The 20717-nt window shown below is 43.2% G+C and overlaps 1 protein-coding gene across 6 annotated transcripts in view; it reads left to right on the top strand.

Annotated features, from left to right (window-relative positions):
- The first annotated feature begins 206 nt into the window (after positions 1–206).
- GABARAPL2 (GABA type A receptor associated protein like 2) overlaps positions 207–20717 on the top strand; it is a 26554-nt gene continuing 6043 nt past the window's right edge. The window contains exons 1-5 of one of the 6 annotated variants that reach the window (XR_002828834.1): positions 212–363; positions 683–738; positions 1911–2083; positions 19721–19871; positions 20141–20347. Coding sequence is in view for 2 of the 6 variants with exons in the window: in XM_006087067.3 (XP_006087129.1) it covers positions 330–363; positions 683–738; positions 1911–2083; positions 12038–12128 (354 nt within the window). In the remaining 4 variants the exon portion in view is untranslated. Of the gene's footprint in view, positions 364–682; positions 739–1910; positions 2084–12037; positions 12650–19720; positions 19940–20045; positions 20348–20717 lie in introns of those variants that run through there. The other 5 variants (XR_002828833.1, XR_002828832.1, XM_006087067.3 and 2 more) reach the window with 5 other exon arrangements.

Raw genomic sequence — 20717 nt, 5'->3', positions numbered from 1 at the left:
TCCTATTACCCATTCCCGAATATCTCCTCCCACGTCGCCAGTGTCGCTCACGGACGCCCCTGACTCCCACGTCATCAACTCCATTCCCGAGTTGACACCCCGCGGCGCCCTCCCCTGCCCCGCCCCTGGCGTGCGGCCCCACCCCTTGGCGCGGCCACCGGACCAACAGCGCCGGAAGCCCCGCCCCCGGCCGGTTGCTAGGCTCCGGCAGCCGGAAGTCCCGCCTGTCGTGTAGTCACCGCCGCCGCCGCCGCTGTCGTTGTTGTTGTGGTTGGTGCTCTGAGCTCCGCGGCTCCGAGAGCCGGCTGCGTCCCTTCCCCGCCGCCGCCATGAAGTGGATGTTTAAGGAGGACCACTCGCTGGGTAAGAATCCGGACACTGGCCGGGCCGTGGGGGCCGGCGCGGCGGGTGGGCCCCCTCCCCCACTCGGGCCGCCCTGGGCTGGGCCGGGCAGGGCGGTTGCAGCTCTTTGGGCTGGCGTCTCCGAGGTCCCGGTCCCCCGATCGGCCCACAGACCCCGTGCCGCCTTCGGGAGGACCTCTCGGTATCAGGAGACCGAGGCCGCGGGCACGCCGGAACCAGGGCCCAGGACGTGCGTAGGTCGCGGGGGAGGAAGGTTGGGGGCCTGGGGACCGGCCGCTGGCAGGCAGGCGCGACAGTCATCCTGGTGTTTCTCCCCCAGAACACAGATGCGTGGAATCCGCGAAGATCCGAGCGAAATATCCCGACCGGGTTCCGGTGAGTGGACTCCCCGCCCCTTCACCTCACTGTCACCTCTGTCTTCTAGGACTCGTGATGGGGCCCGAACCATTCAAGAGTTGACAACTTGAGGTTCCAGCCCCGGTTACAGTAGCCGACTGGACAGACGGGGTTGGGGGTAATCCGGGACTTGAACTTGAGGGGCTGGGGCTGGAGCTGGCGCTGTTTAGGGTGCTTCAGTGCTGAATCTCCCGATCTAGGCCAGTGAGCTGCCTGCAGTCTCTGGGCTCCCTGGCCAATTATATAAGGAACGATATTCTAGGACAGGGCAACAGGTCACTGCCACTTTGGGGAACGGTGGTGGAGGGAGCCTGTCACTTTGGTCTTGGAAGTGGTACTTTAGTCTCAGGACGACAGTCTCATCTTTAACTTTGAGCCCCCATGTTTACCTGACTAATAGCTCCCTTTTCTCACCCCCGCCCTGTCATCCTTTCCTGACCAAAAAAAAAAATTCTGAGAAGCCGCTGAAAACCCCTTCTCCCTTGGTTTCCCCTTCATCTATAATAAATATGATGCTATATTTCTTCCATCATAGGGGAGATGGTTTCTGCAATCCCTATTGATTTTTAAAGGACAGCAGGCCTGTTATTGTAGCTCATTGCTTGTGAACCCTTCCTTAGGAGATGGGGCTGGAGGGACACATTTGAAACCCAGTTCAGAGAAAAGCAACAGGCCGCATGAAGAGCATGGTTCCTGGCTGGCTGGGATTGCCAATCGTTCCCATTAGTCCATCCTTTCTCATTTCCTGTGTTCCTGGGATCTTGATTCCCCTGCAGTGTGAAGGCAGATCCATACTGGGGTGCAGGAATAATAGGCTGTAGATGAAACTCCCACCAGATATTCTTGGGTCTGCCCAGACAAAACGTGGAAGGCTTTGTATTAAAAGCTGTACTTCTCTTACGCATGCAGAGATCAGAGATGAGAAATGTAATAATCGACCACAGAAGCACTTACTGTTCCCTTCTAACATATTTATATCGGTTTTTAACCTCCACTATGTGTGGTTTATTAAGCTAGGGGCATATTTCTTTATGTGATGCAGTTCCCCACCCACCTCCTTGCCCACACACTATTATTCATGAGCTCGCTGACAATGCAAGGCCAGAGCCTCACATGAGAAATCCAGGCCTGACCTCTCTTTGCTTTCCCAGGTGATCGTGGAAAAAGTCTCAGGCTCTCAGATTGTTGACATTGACAAACGGAAGTATCTGGTTCCATCTGACATCACTGTGGCTCAGTTCATGTGGATCATCAGGAAAAGGATCCAGCTTCCTTCTGAAAAGGCAATCTTCCTGTTTGTGGATAAGACAGTCCCACAGTCCAGGTAAGAGATGTTTACTGGTATTGGCCATCTGCTTGGCTCCTTACAGAACTCAAAAATTTTGGAGGTCTGAAAACTCTTAGATGTCCTAACTAGAAATCTGGATTTTTGTACTTCCTGATATCAGTAGCTCAAGGAAAATATGGGCTGCAATACATGAGAGTGTATTTTGAGTTAAGAAAATAGAACAAGACCTGGACTTTTTAAAAAATTATTAATATATTTTATTGATTTTTTACAGAGGAAGGGAGAGGGAGAGGGAAAGAGAGTTAGAAACATTGATGAGAGAGAAACATCAATCAGCTGCCTCCTGCACACTCCCTACTGGGGATGTGCCCGCAACCAAGGTACATGCCCCTGACCGGAATCGAACCCGGAACCCCTCAGTCCGCAGGCCGACGCTCCATCCACAGCCAAACCGGCCAGGGCTGGACTTTTTTTTTTAATGAAGAAATTTAGTCTCAACCCCCAAGAATCCTCTAAAACAGCTGAGGACTCTTAGGCTTAAGTCACCAGCAGAACTGAAGCCTGAAATAATTTTCTCCAAATGATTTATGAAATAAGTCCTGTCATTCTCCACCAGAAGCTTGGCCTTGCTGAGGCTCAGCTTTAGTTAATCACCCTGCTTGCTTGCTCTCCGAGTTCAGTCAACTCTGCAACTGTGAGTCTCTTGCTGTACCTGATCTTCAATTCGCTAAAATGGCTGCCGTCCAGCAAAGGGCTCTGAGGTCTCTCTACAGATAAGCCTCCCTCAGTGCCACCTGTTCTCACTGTCAGAGTCTGACTGTGGATAGGGGAAAATGGACAGGCTCAGTCTAATTCCCTGGTCAGTCCTTTCTTGTTACTGATTGAATACTTCTAGGCCCTGTGCCAGACGCTGGCCCCTGTCTCCTGAGTGTGAGTTCCTGGCTGCATCTCATCTTTGTGACCCAAACTAAGTTTAATTTGTTGCGCTCCCCCTCTCCCCCTCCTAAAGTAGTACTTGTAAAAGCTAAGGTTTTCAGAAGCCCTGGGAACTAGCCCAGTGTGGCCAAAAAAATATATTCCTTTTGAAAATCCTTGAAAGCTCTAGAAGAGGCCTAGGCCATATTCTAATCCTCTTCCCACAAAAGGTAAAAAGCTCTATTTTTTTGTCTTAAAAACCAAAAAGCAAAAATGCTATGTTTTGGTCTGATTTGCTCTTTCCTAATCTCCATCACCTCCCCTTCCTGGTGTTAGGCAGAGAAATGGAAGGTTCTTCCCTAAGGTTTGTCGACATAAGAAATGCCCAAACATGTAGAGAATTTTTATAAGTTTATTTGAGCCCAAACAGATGGCACAGTTGTTGGTAAACAAGATCACAAATCCTTGGGAGAGTGACAGTTTTTCAGTTTCTTTTATGCATTTGAAATTAAGGAAGTAACATAATGAAGATTACATGCAGGTAGGAGAAAGCAAGGTGCGAACTAGATTACAGGATAGTTAAGATTATGTGCTTTCTTGAGGATGGAGTTACACTTATTTCAAAGGTATATTAACCAAGATGCACAAGAACAATGGGACAGGGTTTGCTTAAGGCAAAGATGAATCTTTAACTAAAAAAGTTATATGCTTGGGGTGTGACTAGCCATCATGACCTGCTCGTTTATAATTTGTGATCAGACGTGGCCTGTGTGCCTCAGTTGGTTGAGTGTTGTCTCATGCATCTAGAGGTTTCTGGTTCAATTCCTGGTCAGGGCACATCCCTCGGTTGTGGGTTCAATCCCCAGTAGGGGGCGTGCAGGATACAGTCAATGGATGTTTCTCTCTCATTGACGTTTCTCCCTCTCCCTACCTCTCTCTCTAAAAGAAATAAAACCACATTTAAAAAAAATGTGTGATCAGCCCTGACCGGTTTGGCTCAGTGGATAGAGCCTCGGGCTGTGAACTGAAGGGTCCTGGGTTCCATTCCTGGTCAGGGTGCATGCCTGGGTTGCGGACTCGAACCCCAGTAGGGGGCATGCAGGAGGCAGCTGATCGATGTTTCTCTTTCATCAATGTTTCTAACTATCCCTCTCCCTCTCTGTAAAAAATCAATAAAAAAATATATATTTTAAAAAGTGTGATCAGATCATCCTGTGAGGTTACTTTCCATAGAATTTCTTTTTCATCCACAGGCCTATGTCCTGCCTTCTGGGTGCTGTTGGTCTGCTATAGATGTTGCTCAGGGAGCTGTGGTTTTGCCAGGGGTGTCAAGCCAGAGTTGGACTCTTCTAGCCTTCCTTCTTAGGCCTCTGGGCATGTGGAGCTGGGCACACTGTTCACCAGGGGAGGGAGCCCCACCCATGTGTGGTCACTCGGCTTCCCTTAAGGTGGTAGGGAAGGTAAATCTTCATTCGTATTACCTGCAACTTCTGCAAGCCTTTGAGACTCTGTTTCTTCCTTCCTGGAGGTGGCTTCTTAGTGGGAGGAAGTAGGTCACTATTACCTATGGCATTGAGTTTATTTCCTTGAATTTTGATCCTCTGATATTTAAAAGGAAATGAAGCAGGCTTCTGAGGCCATTAAGATTACTCCACGTTAATCTCACAATTAAAATGGCTGCAAATTTTTAGCAATTACTCCCCTCCCCCCATTGTCCCTGAGATATAAATAGAATTAGAAATGAAAAGTGATTCTTAGGCAAGCAGAGGCTGCTTCAGAGCCATTTTCTCTCCAGTTCTCATTTGCCTTTCCAACCTGGTAAGAATCTACCCTAAAGCAGATCTACACCAGTGATCCAAGTCAGGATTTGAGTCACTAATGAGGGCCCCTTTGCCCATGCCCCCAGTGCCTTTGCCCCAGTTAATGACTTCTTGCTCCACACTTAAAGCAGCAGTGATTTGTTTGTTTGGGGGGGGCGTGTTATTCTTAAAATCACATTTGTTTACAAACAAGTGACATCATGGGGCTTTATGCAAATGCTAATCACCTAACAGCACAAACAAAATTGCCTCAGGGTTGCCTTCCTAAAGCTGGTGTGTGAGTCAACTTCTCTCTCTCCTTACCCAAGGCAGGTTAGCAACCATTTTCTCAGCTCTTTCCAGACTCCTTAGGGAAGCCCAGAGCCTCTCTTAACCTGTAGCCAGTGTTTGCTGCTTCATAGATGCTGGGGAAATGAGTCAAGAAAGGATGAATCCAACCCTACAGAGCCCTTCCCCATCCAGCAAGGTCTGCACTAGGATCATTTATGCTGAGGCTGAGCGATAGTGACTTCCATTATACCTGCCTTGGAGCAGGACTTTGGCAGTGTTCTGAACACAGGCGATCACCATATAGAATGTTGTGATTATTGTTTACAGTGGTTAGTATTAAACTAGAGGCCCACACTGGTGGGGTCCCTCGGCCTGGCCAGTGATGGGGCCAATGAGGGGGGGGGGGGGCGCGGCTGACCTGGGGAGGAACCGCAGGAAGTTGGCTGTGGGAGCACACTGACCACCAGGGGGCAACTCCTGCATTGAACATCTACCCCCCTGGTGGTCAGTGTGCGTCATAGCAACCACTCGACTGGTCATTTGGTCGCTTAGGCTTTTATATATATAGATGTTGATTCTGGAAATAGACACAGGCAAGTCCCTAAGAGTTTTACTTCCTAAATTCTTTCTGAGTTCTGTTTTTTAAAAAGGGGGATCACAACTGCCTTCTCACATTTAATATTGGAAAGTTGAGTTCTCTACCTAAGTGCCTGCATCCAGGATCAGGCTAAAAACCAAAAGAGAACTATGGGTTGGTGCAGATAGGACCTGAGAAAGCATGTCAGTGTACAGATTCTCAGTTGTGGCATTGGAGGGGAACCCTGACCCGGCAGTGGTGCCTACCTTTTGGCCTTTTGTTTAGAACGCAGATAAGAGTTTTGTTCATCTATGTTTTAAATAGAAACAGGAGTATATTATTAAATAAAATATCTCTAAGATGTGATAATTTGGAAATGTTACATTGGTAATCCTGTACTGTTTAAGATTAATCGTGTTGAGTTGGTTCTCAATCTTAAAAGAGGTACTAAGGCCTTAGCTGGTTTGGCTCAGTGGATAGAGTGTCAGTCTGCAGACTGAAGGGTCCCAGGTTCAATTCTGGTCAAGGACACATGCCTGGGTTGCGAGCTCAATCCCCAGTGGGGGGTGTGCAGGAGGCAGTTGATCAATGATTCTCTCTCATCATAGATGTTTCTATCTCGCTTCCTCTCCCTTCATCTCTGAAATAAAAAAATATTTTTTTAAAAAAGAGGTACTAAGTAAAAGGAAGTTGTGTTGTTGTATAGTCCATTCAAACTTTATTTATTTATTTATTTATTTATTTATTTTTTTAAAATATATTTTATTAACTCTTCAATAATGGCGTTTATTTCAGCCACTGAACAAGGTTTATTATATGAGAGAAAAATCTGATAAAAGGAATAAGCAGAAATTAATTTTTATGTTTCAGAATTTTTATGTTTGGGGAACTCTCAGGGTCATATTAACTTTCACTTTGAGGCCAATGTCTTTCCAGGATCCACAGCAGTGGCCATTGTCCTCCCACCTCACCCCATCTATCTATACCCCTGCTGGAAAAGAGATAACTCCAGGTCCAATGGAAGCATGTGTGCTTCAAAGCAGATGGGTGGCCAGGTGTGCCTATCAATTAGCTAATTCATGAGTCAGTTTAGATCCCACAATATACATGACCTGACCTTGGTTGAGGGATAAGGGGGGTTCTGCAGGGAAAGGGCAGCCACACAATTCTAGGTCAACCTCCTGATTTATAAGCTGTTGAATAGTTTAAAGCTAAACTATTTATATAAATAGTTTATTTAAATATTTTAAAGCAGCATGGCCATTCCTGGATATGGATCCTTCTAAAAGGCTATTGGTTAGTTTGTTGGGATCTGTGACCCTGAATGGAACATTGGGAGACAAGGTTTTAGGGGATAATTTAGGTTCATTCCATTCAGTACTTCAGGGTCCCACCACACCTTAGATTGGCTCCATGTCTTGGGTCTGCCAATTGGTTTTTCCGGTCTTTCCACATCAGACTCCGAGCTTGGAAGGTGGCAGTACCCCTTGTCCTCGGCAGCATCCTTCTCGGAGGAATGCAGGTAATACTTGATAGACTGGAAGCCACCTTTGGGTGTCTTCTGCAACCAGTAGCTTGGGCAGGAAGCCTTGGATTTTTAGTGCTGTTTGTGAATTGTCCGGCCATCCAGCAAGCCTGTGCAGTTTAGCCAGACACGCACATCAGAGCTGCCTCTGTGCTTCAGGATCCCCAGGCGCTCCAGCAGTGGGCTGCTCAATGCCGTGTCGTGGCCTTTTCAAGTTCTTAGAGGGAAGTTCATCTTGGAGGCTCACGGAACTGGTCTTAACTGACACAGCGGCCTTCTGCAATAGGCTGCCTGCTGACTAGGGTCATGTTTTGCATCCTGCACTTCCATTTGACTATTCTTTTAATGGGACATAAAAACATTTTTTAAAAAACTATATTTGCGGCCCAGTTCTTTTTGGCTCCAGGCCAAGTTACTCTGACTGTGTGTGGCCTGGTACTACACATCTGTTTACAAATCATACTGTACAGATATGGCAGTTTTCTTTCATGGTACCCAGGGAAGCCTTGAAATAAGGCATTCAGTCACAGGCTGCTGAGTGGGGTGTTTAGCTCCTAGCATTAAGCATTGTCAGTTTTCAATACCCTGAGTATAAGGATACAATGATACATTGCTACTGCCAACTAAATTAAGTTTCCACACAAGGCTACGTGACAGAATAGAAGAACAGTGAGAGGGCTCTTAAAGTCATTACGCTTAGCCATCTCCTTGTCAAATTACAGGATCTGCAGGAGAGACCTCTAAGACCTGGCTACTCAGTGTGTGATGCAGAGGCTGGCCGCAGTAGCCTTACCTGGAAACTTGTTAGAAATATAGAGTCACAGGCCTCACCCTGACCTGGTGATTTTGTATGCATGTTTGTGTGAGAAGCACTGTGCTAAGGAAGATCTCTGTAGAAGGTACAGGGATGCTGACATTGGGGCATTAGATCTAGCTGTGTATCCACTTGGAGGCAGCAAAGCTTGGTGGTAAGAATGTCTCCTGGCTTTATGACCTGGGGTAAATTATTTAACCTCTCCGCCTCACTTTTATCTATGAACTATGGATTAGGATTAGTACCTGCCTCATAAGGTTGTTGTGAGGATAGAGTTAATGCATGTAACATACTTAGAACAGTGCTTGGCACGGGTTTGCTTTTATAGTTAGGATTTTTATGATTAGCCTCTGTAACTGCTAGGGCACTGCTTAAGCAAATTAAAAAACCACATTTCACTTAAAAGACAATGGAATCTAAAGACAGAAAGCCCCATGATTATCCCCATCTCAGAGTCTCAGAGCCTGCCTTAGACGATAGTGGTTCCAGTATGTCAGACAGCATACAGAGAGTAAGAGCAGAACTTAGTCTGTCAGACGGAAGCAAACAACATAGGCACCAAGGGGTGGCTGCCTTTGAATTCCACACAATGTCTGTTTCCTCTGTGTCTAAACACTGTGGTAATAGTAGTGGGGAGATGGTAGGGACAGGTCTCATCAAGGTCACCCTGGACACTTGGACCAAATGGGGCAAAGGGAATTGTGGCAATAGCTGTAGCTGTTTTCCCCTCAGCCTTATTCCGAGAAATCTCAGAGAAATCTCTTTGAGGGCATTCCCAACCACCAGGGTAAAAGTCTTGAGAGACTCAGCTACTTGTTCAACACCTTTGCTAGTTGCTGGCTCCTTGCTTCACTTCCTGCCGTGTCACTTTGCTTCCTGATCACATGGCTCTTCAAGATAAGCATCTCAAAAAGAGAAGAAAAAACGGACAAACAGCTATCTCCCTTTGGCACAGGGACTGGTTCTCAACCTTGGATGCACATGGAATCATCGTTGGCATTTTAAAACATGCTGATGTTCCGATGCCTGGGTCCTACACCTCCAGAGGTTCAGATATAATTGGCCTGGGGTGGGGCTTATGTGTGGAGATGTTTTTAAAGCTCCCCATTGTTTCTGATGTGCAGCCAAGGTTGAGACCCACCACTCCAGATGTTCTCGTGAGCAGGGGTTCCTCCCTCTATCCACTGTTCCACAAGTCCTCACATGTTCCAGGGCAGTATTGTCAATAGGAATGGCATGAGAACTACATTTGTAATTTTCAATTTTCTAATAGTCACATTAAGAAGGAAAAAGAAACACGTGACATTAATTTTAATAATATATTTTATTTTTCCAGTATATACATAATATCATCATTTCAACATGTAACCAAAATTGAGATACTTTACATCCTTTTTTTTTTCTTCATACTAAGTCTTTGGAATCTTGTGTATATTTTATACTTACAGCACATCCCAATTCAAAGGGATCTTTGGATTGATTTTAGAGAGAGGGGCAGGGGGGTGGGGAAGAGAAAGAAAGGCATCAATTTGTTGTTCCATTTATTTATGCATTCATTTGTAGATTCTTGTATGTGCCCTGATTGGGAATTGAACCTGCAATCTTGGCATATTGGGACAGCGCTCTAACCAACTGAGCTACCCGGTCAGGGCAGCATATTCCAATTCAGATGAGCCACATTTCAAATGCTGAATGTAGTTAGTGACTACTGTATTGGACAGTAAAAGTATATGACATTTCTGTCATAGCAGAAATTTCTAGCAGACCATGCTGTTCCAGGGAGTCCTTATTTTACAAATTCCAGGTTAAGAGATCCTCAAAAGGAGCACTGTTTCATTGCACAAGATGCTGATGACAGACCATTTTGTATTCATACTCATCCACCCCCACTTTGTTACTTAATAATTCTCATCTACCCACACAGCCAAATGGGCTAAGCTTGAAAACGGGTAGGAAGAATAAAAAAGGAAGAAATCTCCCCTTAATAAATGGAGCCCATGTTCCTGTTTACATGGAAGTCCCACACAGCCCACCAGGAGCACAGCAGCAGAGTGGGCAGTCATTGCTTCACCAGCTTGAGGCCCTGGACCTCTCATCATCCACCCCAGTGGACCTTGTTTTACTGAATCCTGCCTTTAGCATCTATTGTGACCTGTCCGGGCTGGTGACCTCTGATGTCTCCAGCTGGTTCTGGTTGACCTCACCACTCATGGTTGCACTGATGTTTAGCATATTTCTTTGACTCCTGCTCCTAATAGTACAGTCATGTGGCCAGAGCTCATCCAGGGTTCCGGGTGTTACAAGTCTTACTCTGGAGGTGGTAGTGCAGTCCAATTCATGGCTTAGGGAAAGCCAGCTTTCCCACCCACATATTTAGTTTGATCAGTATCTATTTCTGGAGGGTCTGTAGGAAGGCCAGGCAGGGCTTCTTTGGATCCCAGATACAATCTGAGAGATGTTTGCATTGCATGTGAGGAAAATAACTTCTCTGATGATGCTGACACAGGTCTGTGGAGCACAGGGTTTTTGGTGGAGGAGCTTCCATAAGAATGAACCCACTTGTAATTACAAATTAGAAATCTTCAATAAACCAGCCTGAAGCAGAAGTAAGCTCCATGTACTCTTCCTTTCCTTGGTCCTCCATCCATACAGGGATGGGCTTCATAGGCTCTTAATTTCGCTTCGTTTTTTCCCCTTGCCCTTGGCATTCAGAAAGCATTCTAAATGTATACGTATTAACCAGTACTAACCAGCCAGCCCCACTTAAGGAGCTAGATAGAGCTGGCCTCTGAAGGATTTACTTTGTGTAAAGGTGAGTGCAAATAGCTTTGCCTTGGAGCAGGAGAATGGAGAATTGATTCTAGTCTTGTGATTCCCAAAGGCCGAATTTACCTTAATCTTTTGTGGCTCCATTTACCTTCTTTACAACAGGAATGTAGCATTAATGAGACCTGAATTTCTTTTTAACCACCTACCACCAAAGTTGTGGGAGAGAGTAGCTAGTTTAAGTATTAAGTTCCTTATCCATAAGTAATCTTTCTCCCAACACTTAGACTTAGTAATCAAACCCAATTTTAATGTTGTTTTTCTTTTTAAAAACTTTATTTCAAGATAACTATGTTTACAGAAATACAGTTATATTGGTTAAGAGAATGAAGTTTAGCCCTAGCCGGTTTGGTTCAGTGGATAGAACATCGGCCTGCGGACTGAAGGGTCCTGGGTTCAATTCTGGCCAAGGGCACATGCCTGAGTTAAGGGCTCGATCCCCAGTAGGGGGCATGCAGGAGGCTGCTGATCAATGATTCTCTCTCATCATTGATATTTCTATCTCTCTCTTCCTCTCCCTTCCTCTCTGAAATAAATAAATATATTAAAGCCCTGGCGGGTTTGGCTCAGTGTCGGCCTGTGGACTGAAGGGTCCTGGGTTTGATTCTGGTCAAGGGCACACACACACACAAAAAAAGGTATTTAAAAAAAAGAGAGAGAGAGAGAATGCAGTTTAACTTACTTTACGTGATTTGGACTACAAATTTGGTACATGGTTTAAGCATTAAAAAAAAAAAAAGGATTTAGGCCCTCGTTGGTTTGGCTCAGTGGATAGAGCGTTGGCCTGTGGACTGAAGGGTCCCATGTTCGATTTTGGTCAAGGGCACATGCCCAGGTTGTGGGCTCGATCCCCAGTAGGAGGCTACCGATCAATGATTCTCTGTCATCATTGATGTTTCTATCTCTCTCTCTCCCTCTCCTTTCCTCTCTGAAATCAATAAAAATATATTTAAAAAAAGGATTTGCAATCTGGTTTATTTTTCTAATATTACAAATGTATATGAAAGATTCTCCATTAAATACTGCTAAAGCAGGCAGCAAGAACCTTGAGAAATTAACCTTTGGTTTGTCTCTAGAAAATAACATGGATTGTACTGTAAAAATTTATATAAAGTTGGTGCAGCAAAACTGTGTGTAATGTTTCAATGCCAGTTTACAAAGTTCAGTAATTAATGGATGCTGAAAAGGGGGGAGAGCCTATGTATACATTTTCAATGTTGTTTTTTTGTTTTTCTCTTTCAAGCCTAACTATGGGACAACTTTACGAGAAGGAAAAAGATGAAGATGGATTCTTGTATGTGGCCTACAGTGGAGAGAACACGTTTGGCTTCTGAGGGCCCGTGCTGGGCGAGGTGCACTGTACCTGCTTGTGTATCTTGTAAATAGCCGGCCATTTTCAGTTACTATACCAGAACTTCTTCACATAGAACTATTAGTGCATTTGTAACTGGATTGATTTCTTAATATATTGGAAGGTTTTTGTTTCCTTAGACTAGTAAGTTATCATACAGAGTTTTATTTTGAGTTTTTCTTTTTGTGCACTGTCCTCATGGCTATACTCTCCAGAGAACTTGTTCCTCTAGGAATCATATTTAATGAAGATATTTCCATATTGAAGTGAGGTAGGTGGGGTATTAAAGTGAAAGGGAGGGAGACAATGCATTTTATTCTGGACTATATTTGAAGTGTTAGATGGCTAAGTATTAAAAGCATTCAAATTAAATCCTTAGCAATCAGAACACTTGCTTTACTAGATTTTGCCAACTGCCAATCATGTTGGACTGAGCTAATCTGTTCCTCTTTCTGAAACTATTAAGGTAAATAATTAACAATAAAACTTCCTGTTATAAAGGCATTGCAGTGTGACCATGTACTTTATTCACCATCTTTTACATGAGTCAGACAAGTAGCTCTTATACCTGCCAGGCCAGGAGGAGGGTTTGTGTGGCCATGGCAGCACAGCTTGGAACAGGAAGCAGTGGCCTGTCATAAGAAGGGACTTTAAAAAAAAAATATTAAAAAAATATATATATTTCATTGATTTCAGAGAGGAAGGGAGAGGAGAGAGGGACAGAAATATCAATGATGAAAGAGGTATTGTTGATCGGCTGCCTCCTACTGGGGATCAAGCCCACAACCCGAGCATGTGCCCTTGACCAGAATTGAACCCAGGACCTTCCAGTCTGCAGTCCAACGCTCTATCCACTGAGCCAAACCAGCTAGGGCGGGACTTTTTTAAGTGGTTAATGTGTTCAGGTGGTTCAGATATCAAGCCTCTATAAAAGATATACATTGAGAGTTCCCACCACTGTCTACTGCCTATGGGAAACTACTTTTACTGGCTTCTTGTTTCTTTTTAGTATTTATTTTTGGAAGTACAATTAAATATGACTATATATCCTTATTTTCTTTTTCTTATAGAAAACACATTATATACTTATGTATATTGCTTTTTTTCATTTAACAATATATCCTGGTGATCTTTCCATATCAGTCCATAGCCTTTCATTCATTTTTACAGCAAATAGTATTGCAATGTGTGGGTATATGATTATTACTTAAGTAGTTCCCTATGAATGGTATTTGGGTTGTTTGCAATCTTTTACTGTTACATACAGTGTTGGAATGATAACTATATTCATATAGCCTTTATATGTACCTGCACTTATTAAGGTGCTGCTCCTTAATCCCTTTTTTCAAAAAAATGAAAATTTAGCTTTTTCCTGGTCCATGAGTTTCATGATTTATTAATAGGAAATGCTTGCTTACTTCCTAAATCTTCCCAGATTGTGTTGGAGGCTAGAGCTCTACATAGAACATTAAAGAAAACAGGTATCACCCAGCGATCTAAGAACATGTAGTTAAAATGGCTATCAGATTTCTACCAGGGAAGAAACAAAGATCTTTAGCTGCTTCTTTACCAGATTATATAAGCAACCCATCAAAGCTCTCTACTGATGTCAGCTTCCCACTTGGGATCAGAAGAAACATGTTTATTATTTTTTATTTGTTTTATACTTGATGGAGCTTTATTTTGGTTTAGTAGAAACATTCTTGTCATAAGCATCCTGTTGGTCTTTCCCACACCTGATTCAATAAAATATGTGGTCCTCTTTGCTGGTAGTTTCAAATTAGAAACAGAAACTGACCTCTGAAACAAAAAAAAAACACAAAAAAAAGAAACTGACCTCTGAGTGAGCCAGGTGAAGGGGAAGGAACCAATTCTGTTACAAGGAATCTTGTTGGCAGTGACGTAATACCCAACAAACTGGCTTAAGCTCTAAAAAGGCAATTTATCATTTCAATTGTCAAGGATGATTCACTGACTTCAGGCATAGCTTGAACCAGAGATCAAATGATGACATCAAAACTCCATCTCTTGGTTTTGTTTTCCTCTACGTTGACTTCATTCCCAGGCAGATTCCTTCCATGTTATGGCAAAGATGGCCCCATAGGCTTGGCCACTCCAGTAGGAAGAAGAGCATTTCTTCTGAGAACAATGTCAAAAGTCCCTGGGAGGATTCTGGACTTGCTTGAATAACTAAACAGCCCCCTGCTTTGGGGGAGGGACTGGTGGGCAGGGAATGGTGCCCTCTTCTTAAACATGTGAACAGAATAGGATTAAACAGACATGGGGGAGGGGATAGCTTTCCGAAAGCCTTATGATCTGTTTCTGTTTCACAACCACAAACCCACAAATTCAACTGAGAAGAAACAGAGGGAAGAAAATCAAAATGCAAATGTTACTGAAGCTAACTGTTTTTCTTTCAAAAGTGATTTATAGTTAACATTTATTGAGCAATCAACTCTCCCTCCTTCTCTCCCTTCCTTTCTCTCCTCCTTTTCTCTCTAAATGAAAAAAACAAACAAACCACCCATTTTAAAAAAACCAATATGTCAGAGGTGGCATAACAAATGAGGGGAATGATAAACCAGTCAACAAATACAAATGGTACTGTTACAATTGGTTACTTATAAAACTTTAGAGGCATTCCCATTAAAAACTGGAACTAAAGCCCGGCCTGTGTGCTCAGTGGTTGAGCATCAACCCAGGAACCAAAAGGTTACTGGTTCGAATCCTGGTTGGAGCACATGCCTGGGTTTTGGGGCTCCATCCCCAGTGAGGGGTGTACAGGATGCAGCCAATTGATGTTTCTCTTATTGATGTTTCTAGATCTCTCACTTCCTCTCTCTCTAAAAATTAATAAAAACATTAAAAAAGTAATAAAGATGTTGAAAAGCAAAGCTAACATTTAAAGAAAAGTCTGAAGGATGAAGTTTATGGTATGTGAATTATGTCTCATAAACCTGTTAAAAGTTAATCATTGCTTTTACTGAACACAGTTCTAACATAAAACCAATACAATAAAAGAGGAAAAGTAAGAGAGAAGCATAAAAATCAGAAAGGGAGACTAAATGTGCTTATATGCAGACAGTGATAGTCTACATAGAAAAATCCAAAAGAATCTATAAAAATTAGAACAAAATTCAGCATGGTTGCAGGGTACCAGATCAGTTAAACAAACACTGATGATGTTTCTACATACCAGATGTAACCAATTGGGAAAAATAATAAAGATCTCATTTTTAAAAATATATTTTTATTGATTTCAGAGAGGAAGGAAGAGGGAGAGAGAGAGACAGAAACATCAATGATGAAAGAGAATCATCCATCAGCTGCCTCTTGCACACTCCCCACAGGATCGAGCCCACAACCAGGGCATGTGCCTTTGACCGGAATCGAACCTGGGACCCTTCAGTCCGCAGGCCAATGCTCTATCCACTGAGCCAAACCAGCTAGGGCTCATTATTTTGTTTGTTTTTTAATTGATTTTAGAGACAGAGAAACATCAATTTGTTGTTCCACTTATTTACACATTCATTGGTTAATTCTTGAATGTGCCCTGATGGGATTGAACCTGAAACTTTGGTATATCAGGATGATAACTCCAACCAACTGAGCTACCAGTCCAGGGCCATAGATCTCATTCTTAATAGGAGAAAAATCTATAAGCATGTAGGAATATATTTAATATAAGATATGCAAGACCTTCATGGAGAAAATAAGACATTGTTGAAGGACATAAAAGAAGACCTATAGGATATACTAATATACTACATTCAAGGATGAGAACAACCAATATTGTAAAGATGCATATTGCCCCCAGATTAATCTGAGTTTAATGCAAGAATCTGACAATTGATGCTAAAATCCATCTAGAAGAGCAAACGGCTAAGAATAACCAAAAAATGTTAAGGCGAGCTGGGGAGACATGTATTTGCAGTAATTAAGACTGTGCCATATGGCATAAGAGATAAACCAGAGAACAAGACAGAAACAGACGCATGTTTAAAATATAATAGTGGCAGCCGAAACCGGTTTGGCTCAGTGGATAGAGCGTTGGCCTGCGGACTGAAGGGTCCCGGGTTCGATTCCGGTCAAGGGCATGTACCTGAGTTGCGGGCACATCCCCAGTGGGAGATGTGCAGGAGGCGGCTGATCGATGTTTCTCTCTCATCGATGTTTCTGACTCTCTATCTCTCTCCCTTCCTCTCTGTAAAAAATCAATAAAAATATATTTTAAAAAAAAAAAATAAAAAATAAAATAAAATATAATAGTGGTGGCATGAAAATCAAAGAGAAATGAACTAGTTAATCCATGATTTGATTCTATAATCAGTTATATATATGAAAAAATATATATGCCTAGAATAAATTCAAGGTGAATTAAAGATGTAAATGAAGAAAAGCAAAACTTAAAAAAAAATCTAGAAAGGCATGCCCTCCTGGGGCAAGCCTACTCAAATCTCCTTTTTGAGTGACTTTTCTTTCTCCTAAACTCTAAGGTTCTCATGAGACTTGCAACCAGGGAGCAATGGCAGTGGCAGCTGGACTGAGGCTAACCCCCTGAACCTGTCTCCACGGTTCCCTCTACTCTGCCTCTCTAGTGAACTGACAGAGCCCTGCCTTGGCTCATTTCTTTCCCATAATGTTTCTAGAGAGCCCCCCTAGGCTCTCTCCTGTTGCTTCTTCTATCCTAAGCTCTTCCTCGTTTCACTGTCCCCAGCTTTCATAAACAAACTCTCAAAATAAAATTTTAAAAAATTAGACTATCTGTGACCTTGGAGTAGGAGAGATTTCTTAGACAAGATACAAAAATATAGAAGATCAAGGAAAAGATTGATATATTTAAGTACATTAAAAATCTTTAACGTTTAAACATAAAAAAGGTACTATAAACAAAATTAATGGGAAGTCCTTCTTCTTGAGTTAGACTTACCCGCCTGGCCCCCCAATATTTCCAAATTATCTCTAAAAAACAAAAAAAACCCCACAAAATGAATGGAAACCACAGATTGGGTGAAAATGTAACAGATATTAACCAAAAAAGAATTAATATCCAGAATAAAGAACTCTTCCAATTAATAAGACAACCCAAGAGAACAATGGGCAAAAGATAACACAAAAATCTTCACTCAAGGCCACTGTATGTGCTGTACATTGCACCAACTCTACAGTGTGCCTTTCACAAACACTACAACATGAACAGCGCCCCCTAGAGTTGTGCAGTGCACAAACTCTACACTAAAAGATACAACTTACACTATACAGTTGGTGGCCCTGTGAAAATGCAAAGGAAAATAAACTATGGGATATCATTTCACACTCATCAAATTGGCCAAATTAAAAGTTTCGACATCTAAAATGTCAGGGAGTATGTGAAGCATCTGGAATTCTCAACTGCTGCTGTGAGGGTAAACCAGTACCATCACAATGGAGAGCAGTTTGTCAATATCCAGGGAAGTTGAGATCCAGATAACCCATGTCCTAATTACATCCCTACCCATGTATAAGAGTGATCACTGCAGCCTTGTTCGAATGAGCAAAAAATTGGAAACCAGCTGTCCATTAATAGGAGAATGTCCATTAACAGGAGAATGGAGACTTAGTATGCAGCATAGTCATACAAAGGAATCCTATACAGTAGTTAAGATGAATGTCCTTACGCTACATATGTCAACAAGTGAAAAAAGCAAGATGCAGCATATATTCAGCATATCATTTCTGTAAAGTTTAACGCCATCCAAAACAACTCTATGTACTTTTTACAGATGCAAATTTATGTAATAGAACTATAAACCGTGCAATTCAGGATGAAGGTTACCTAATGGAGGGAAGGGAATAGTAGCATGGAGGGGTAAATGTGGGATTTTAAATACAACTACTCATGTTTTACTTCTTTGGAAAGTAAAAACCTGAAGCAAACATAGCAAAATGTTTACTGTTAATTGTGTGGTGGGTGTTAATTTTTTCTATTGTGTCTGAAATATTTCATAACTTTTTATTTTTAAGTTACACAGTGAGAACAGAGATTGGTCCTTCTCAAAAGAGCACACAGTACCTCCACTTCTCACTTCCCTTCACTGCTCAGCCAAGGAGGCTAGCTTCCACTTCCCTGACCCTGCATTTGCTGAGGTTACAAAAAATAACCTTGTCTGCCAATAGGGGAGCAGGGGATGATAAGGTTCTTTGTTCTTACCTTCCTTGATTCTCTTTCTTTTAATATATTCTATACTTTACTCCCTCCTTAAAGCTCTAAGATAGCTTTCTCCTGGTTTTCCCTGGGCCTCTGGTCACATGCTTTCCTCTGCTTCTCCACCTGCTCCTGAACTCTGTTCCTTAGGGTTCAATCCAGAGTCCCCATTTCATTCTATACACATTCTCTCTAGATGATTTTACTCTAATCCATGTCCCCAAAGACTTCCTATAAATAGAGACTCCAAAATCTCTATCTCCAGCCCATCTCTCTCCTGAGCCCCAAACCGAGTCCCTCCAAATGCCCACTCTAGGTCCTTATCCCATGATATCACAGAAATCCTAAACTTGGAAACAGCTTTGTCCCCTGCCTGCATCGCCTGCCCTGCAAGACCATCTCCTCTTCCTCTGCCCCCTTTTCTGATACATGGCACCACATTCCATCCTGTCACCCATACAGTAACCTGGGAGCCATCCTCTACGTATACTCCCTCATCCCCTACTGCAATCAGCCATCAGCCTCACCAGCCTCTGTGTATTTCTCAAGTCAGTCCCCTCCCTATGGCTCCTAAAACCATTATTGTCTGGGTGGGCCTTGTCATTTCTAATTACTATGGTAATCCCCCAACTATGGTCTCCTTGCCATCATCCCCACCTCTGCCAATCCATCCTCTTTGCTACAGAAGAGACCAATCTTTTTTTCTTTAAATATATATTTTATTGATTTTGTACAGAGAGGAAGGGAGAGGGATAGTTAGAAACATCGATGAGAAACATCTATCAGCTGCCTCTTGCACACCCCCTACTGGGGATGTGCCCGCAACCAAGGTACGTGCCCTCGACCGGAATATAACCCGGGACCCTTGAGTCCGCAGGCTGACGCTCTACCCACTGAGCCAAACCGGTTAGGGTGAGACCAATCTTTTTAAAATGCAACTTCGATCCCAACACCTTTTCTCAAAAAATAAATAAATAAATAAATAAATAAATAAATAAATAAATAAATAAATAAAAATTCCTGAAATGCTGAGTCAGGACTAGAACATTCCCTTTCACAGGGTATATAAAGTCCTCCCCAACATGCCCCAAGGATCTCTCCAGCCCCTTCAATACTTGCCAGCCCAGCCATGGTGTGCTTTCATCTCTGACCTTTGCATATGGTGATTCTCTACCTCAGATATCCTCAAAACTGTCTCCATATGTACCACCATTTCCCTTTACTTGCCTAATCCTTCCCCTTCACCTCTTTGCTCAAGTATATCTGGGCCACTTCCTCTCCCAGGTTGGGTATCGACCTCAGATGACATTGTACTGTCCCACTGCAAAGGCTGTGACCTCTTTCCTATTGGTCGATGAACAAGAGAACTATCCCCTATCCTTGTACCTCAGGTGCGTAGCGCCTTGCCTGGCATATTGATGGTGTTCAGAAGACATGCCTGGTCCACCTGGAGCTGAGAGCTTACTTAACAAGTGCTAGTGCAATCTTCATTCTGCAAGCAGTGGCTGAAACACACCGCGCCACCTGGAGAGCATGAGGCAGGTTTGTGCACCAGGGCACCAATCCCAAAGGTGGTCTGAGGATCTCCTTCAAGGAGAATTTGGAAGAAGGTAATATAGCTATGTTCTTATTCTTAAAAGACTCTTTAATTAGACTGAATGGTAGAACGCTTTAAAAAGCACAATTGGTTCCCCTTTTCGTCTTTTATTTCCTTAGGGAGAAAAAAAGATCCTGGTGGTTGACATGTGGGAGGCAGAGCCATGAGTTCCATAGGAGGATCTATATATAGCTTTGCTTCCTTGCCTCCTTAGCAGCTGGAGACAGGCTGTTGCTTCCAGATGTGGGATGGAGAAGGTGCATGCAGGCAAACTTACACATGCCTGGTGTGCAGCAAGAGGCTCCACAAACATTTGCCCACTATGCTTCTCCTGAAGACAATCTCATGTTTATTAGCATAAGCTCTGGAAATTGGGACTAGCAAATTGAAGAGTCACTTATGAGCTGAGTGACAGACCAAGGTTGGTGTTTCCTATGTGCCAGGCACTGTACACATGGTGGGCAGCCCTTCTCATACCTATCTTGTGCATGATCTCATCTCATTCCCTCAGCCCTATTGCCAGGGGGTAGTGCTGCTCTCATTTCAAAGGTGAGCACACTGACACTCTGATAATATAGTTACCTCCTAAGATCACACAACCAATTTACATCCTAGAGTACAATTCAAACTCAGGGCTACAGCCAAAAGCCCCTGAGGCCTTGTTTCTCTGGCTGCCTGCTGGTTTCAGCGGGTCCTGCTGTGCTAGGATAGAAGTGCATTCACAATGGCACTGGATAAGTGAGGAATAAAAGTACAACCTAAAAATATCAGCTGAAAAGGAACTCACGGGA

The sequence above is a fragment of the Myotis lucifugus genome, unplaced genomic scaffold (genome assembly GCF_000147115.1).
Source record: "Myotis lucifugus unplaced genomic scaffold, Myoluc2.0 scaffold_35, whole genome shotgun sequence".
In the NCBI taxonomy this organism is placed as follows: Eukaryota; Metazoa; Chordata; class Mammalia; order Chiroptera; family Vespertilionidae; genus Myotis; species Myotis lucifugus.
Note: the sequence above shows the minus strand (reverse complement) of the source record. Positions and strands in the feature narration are given on the sequence as shown.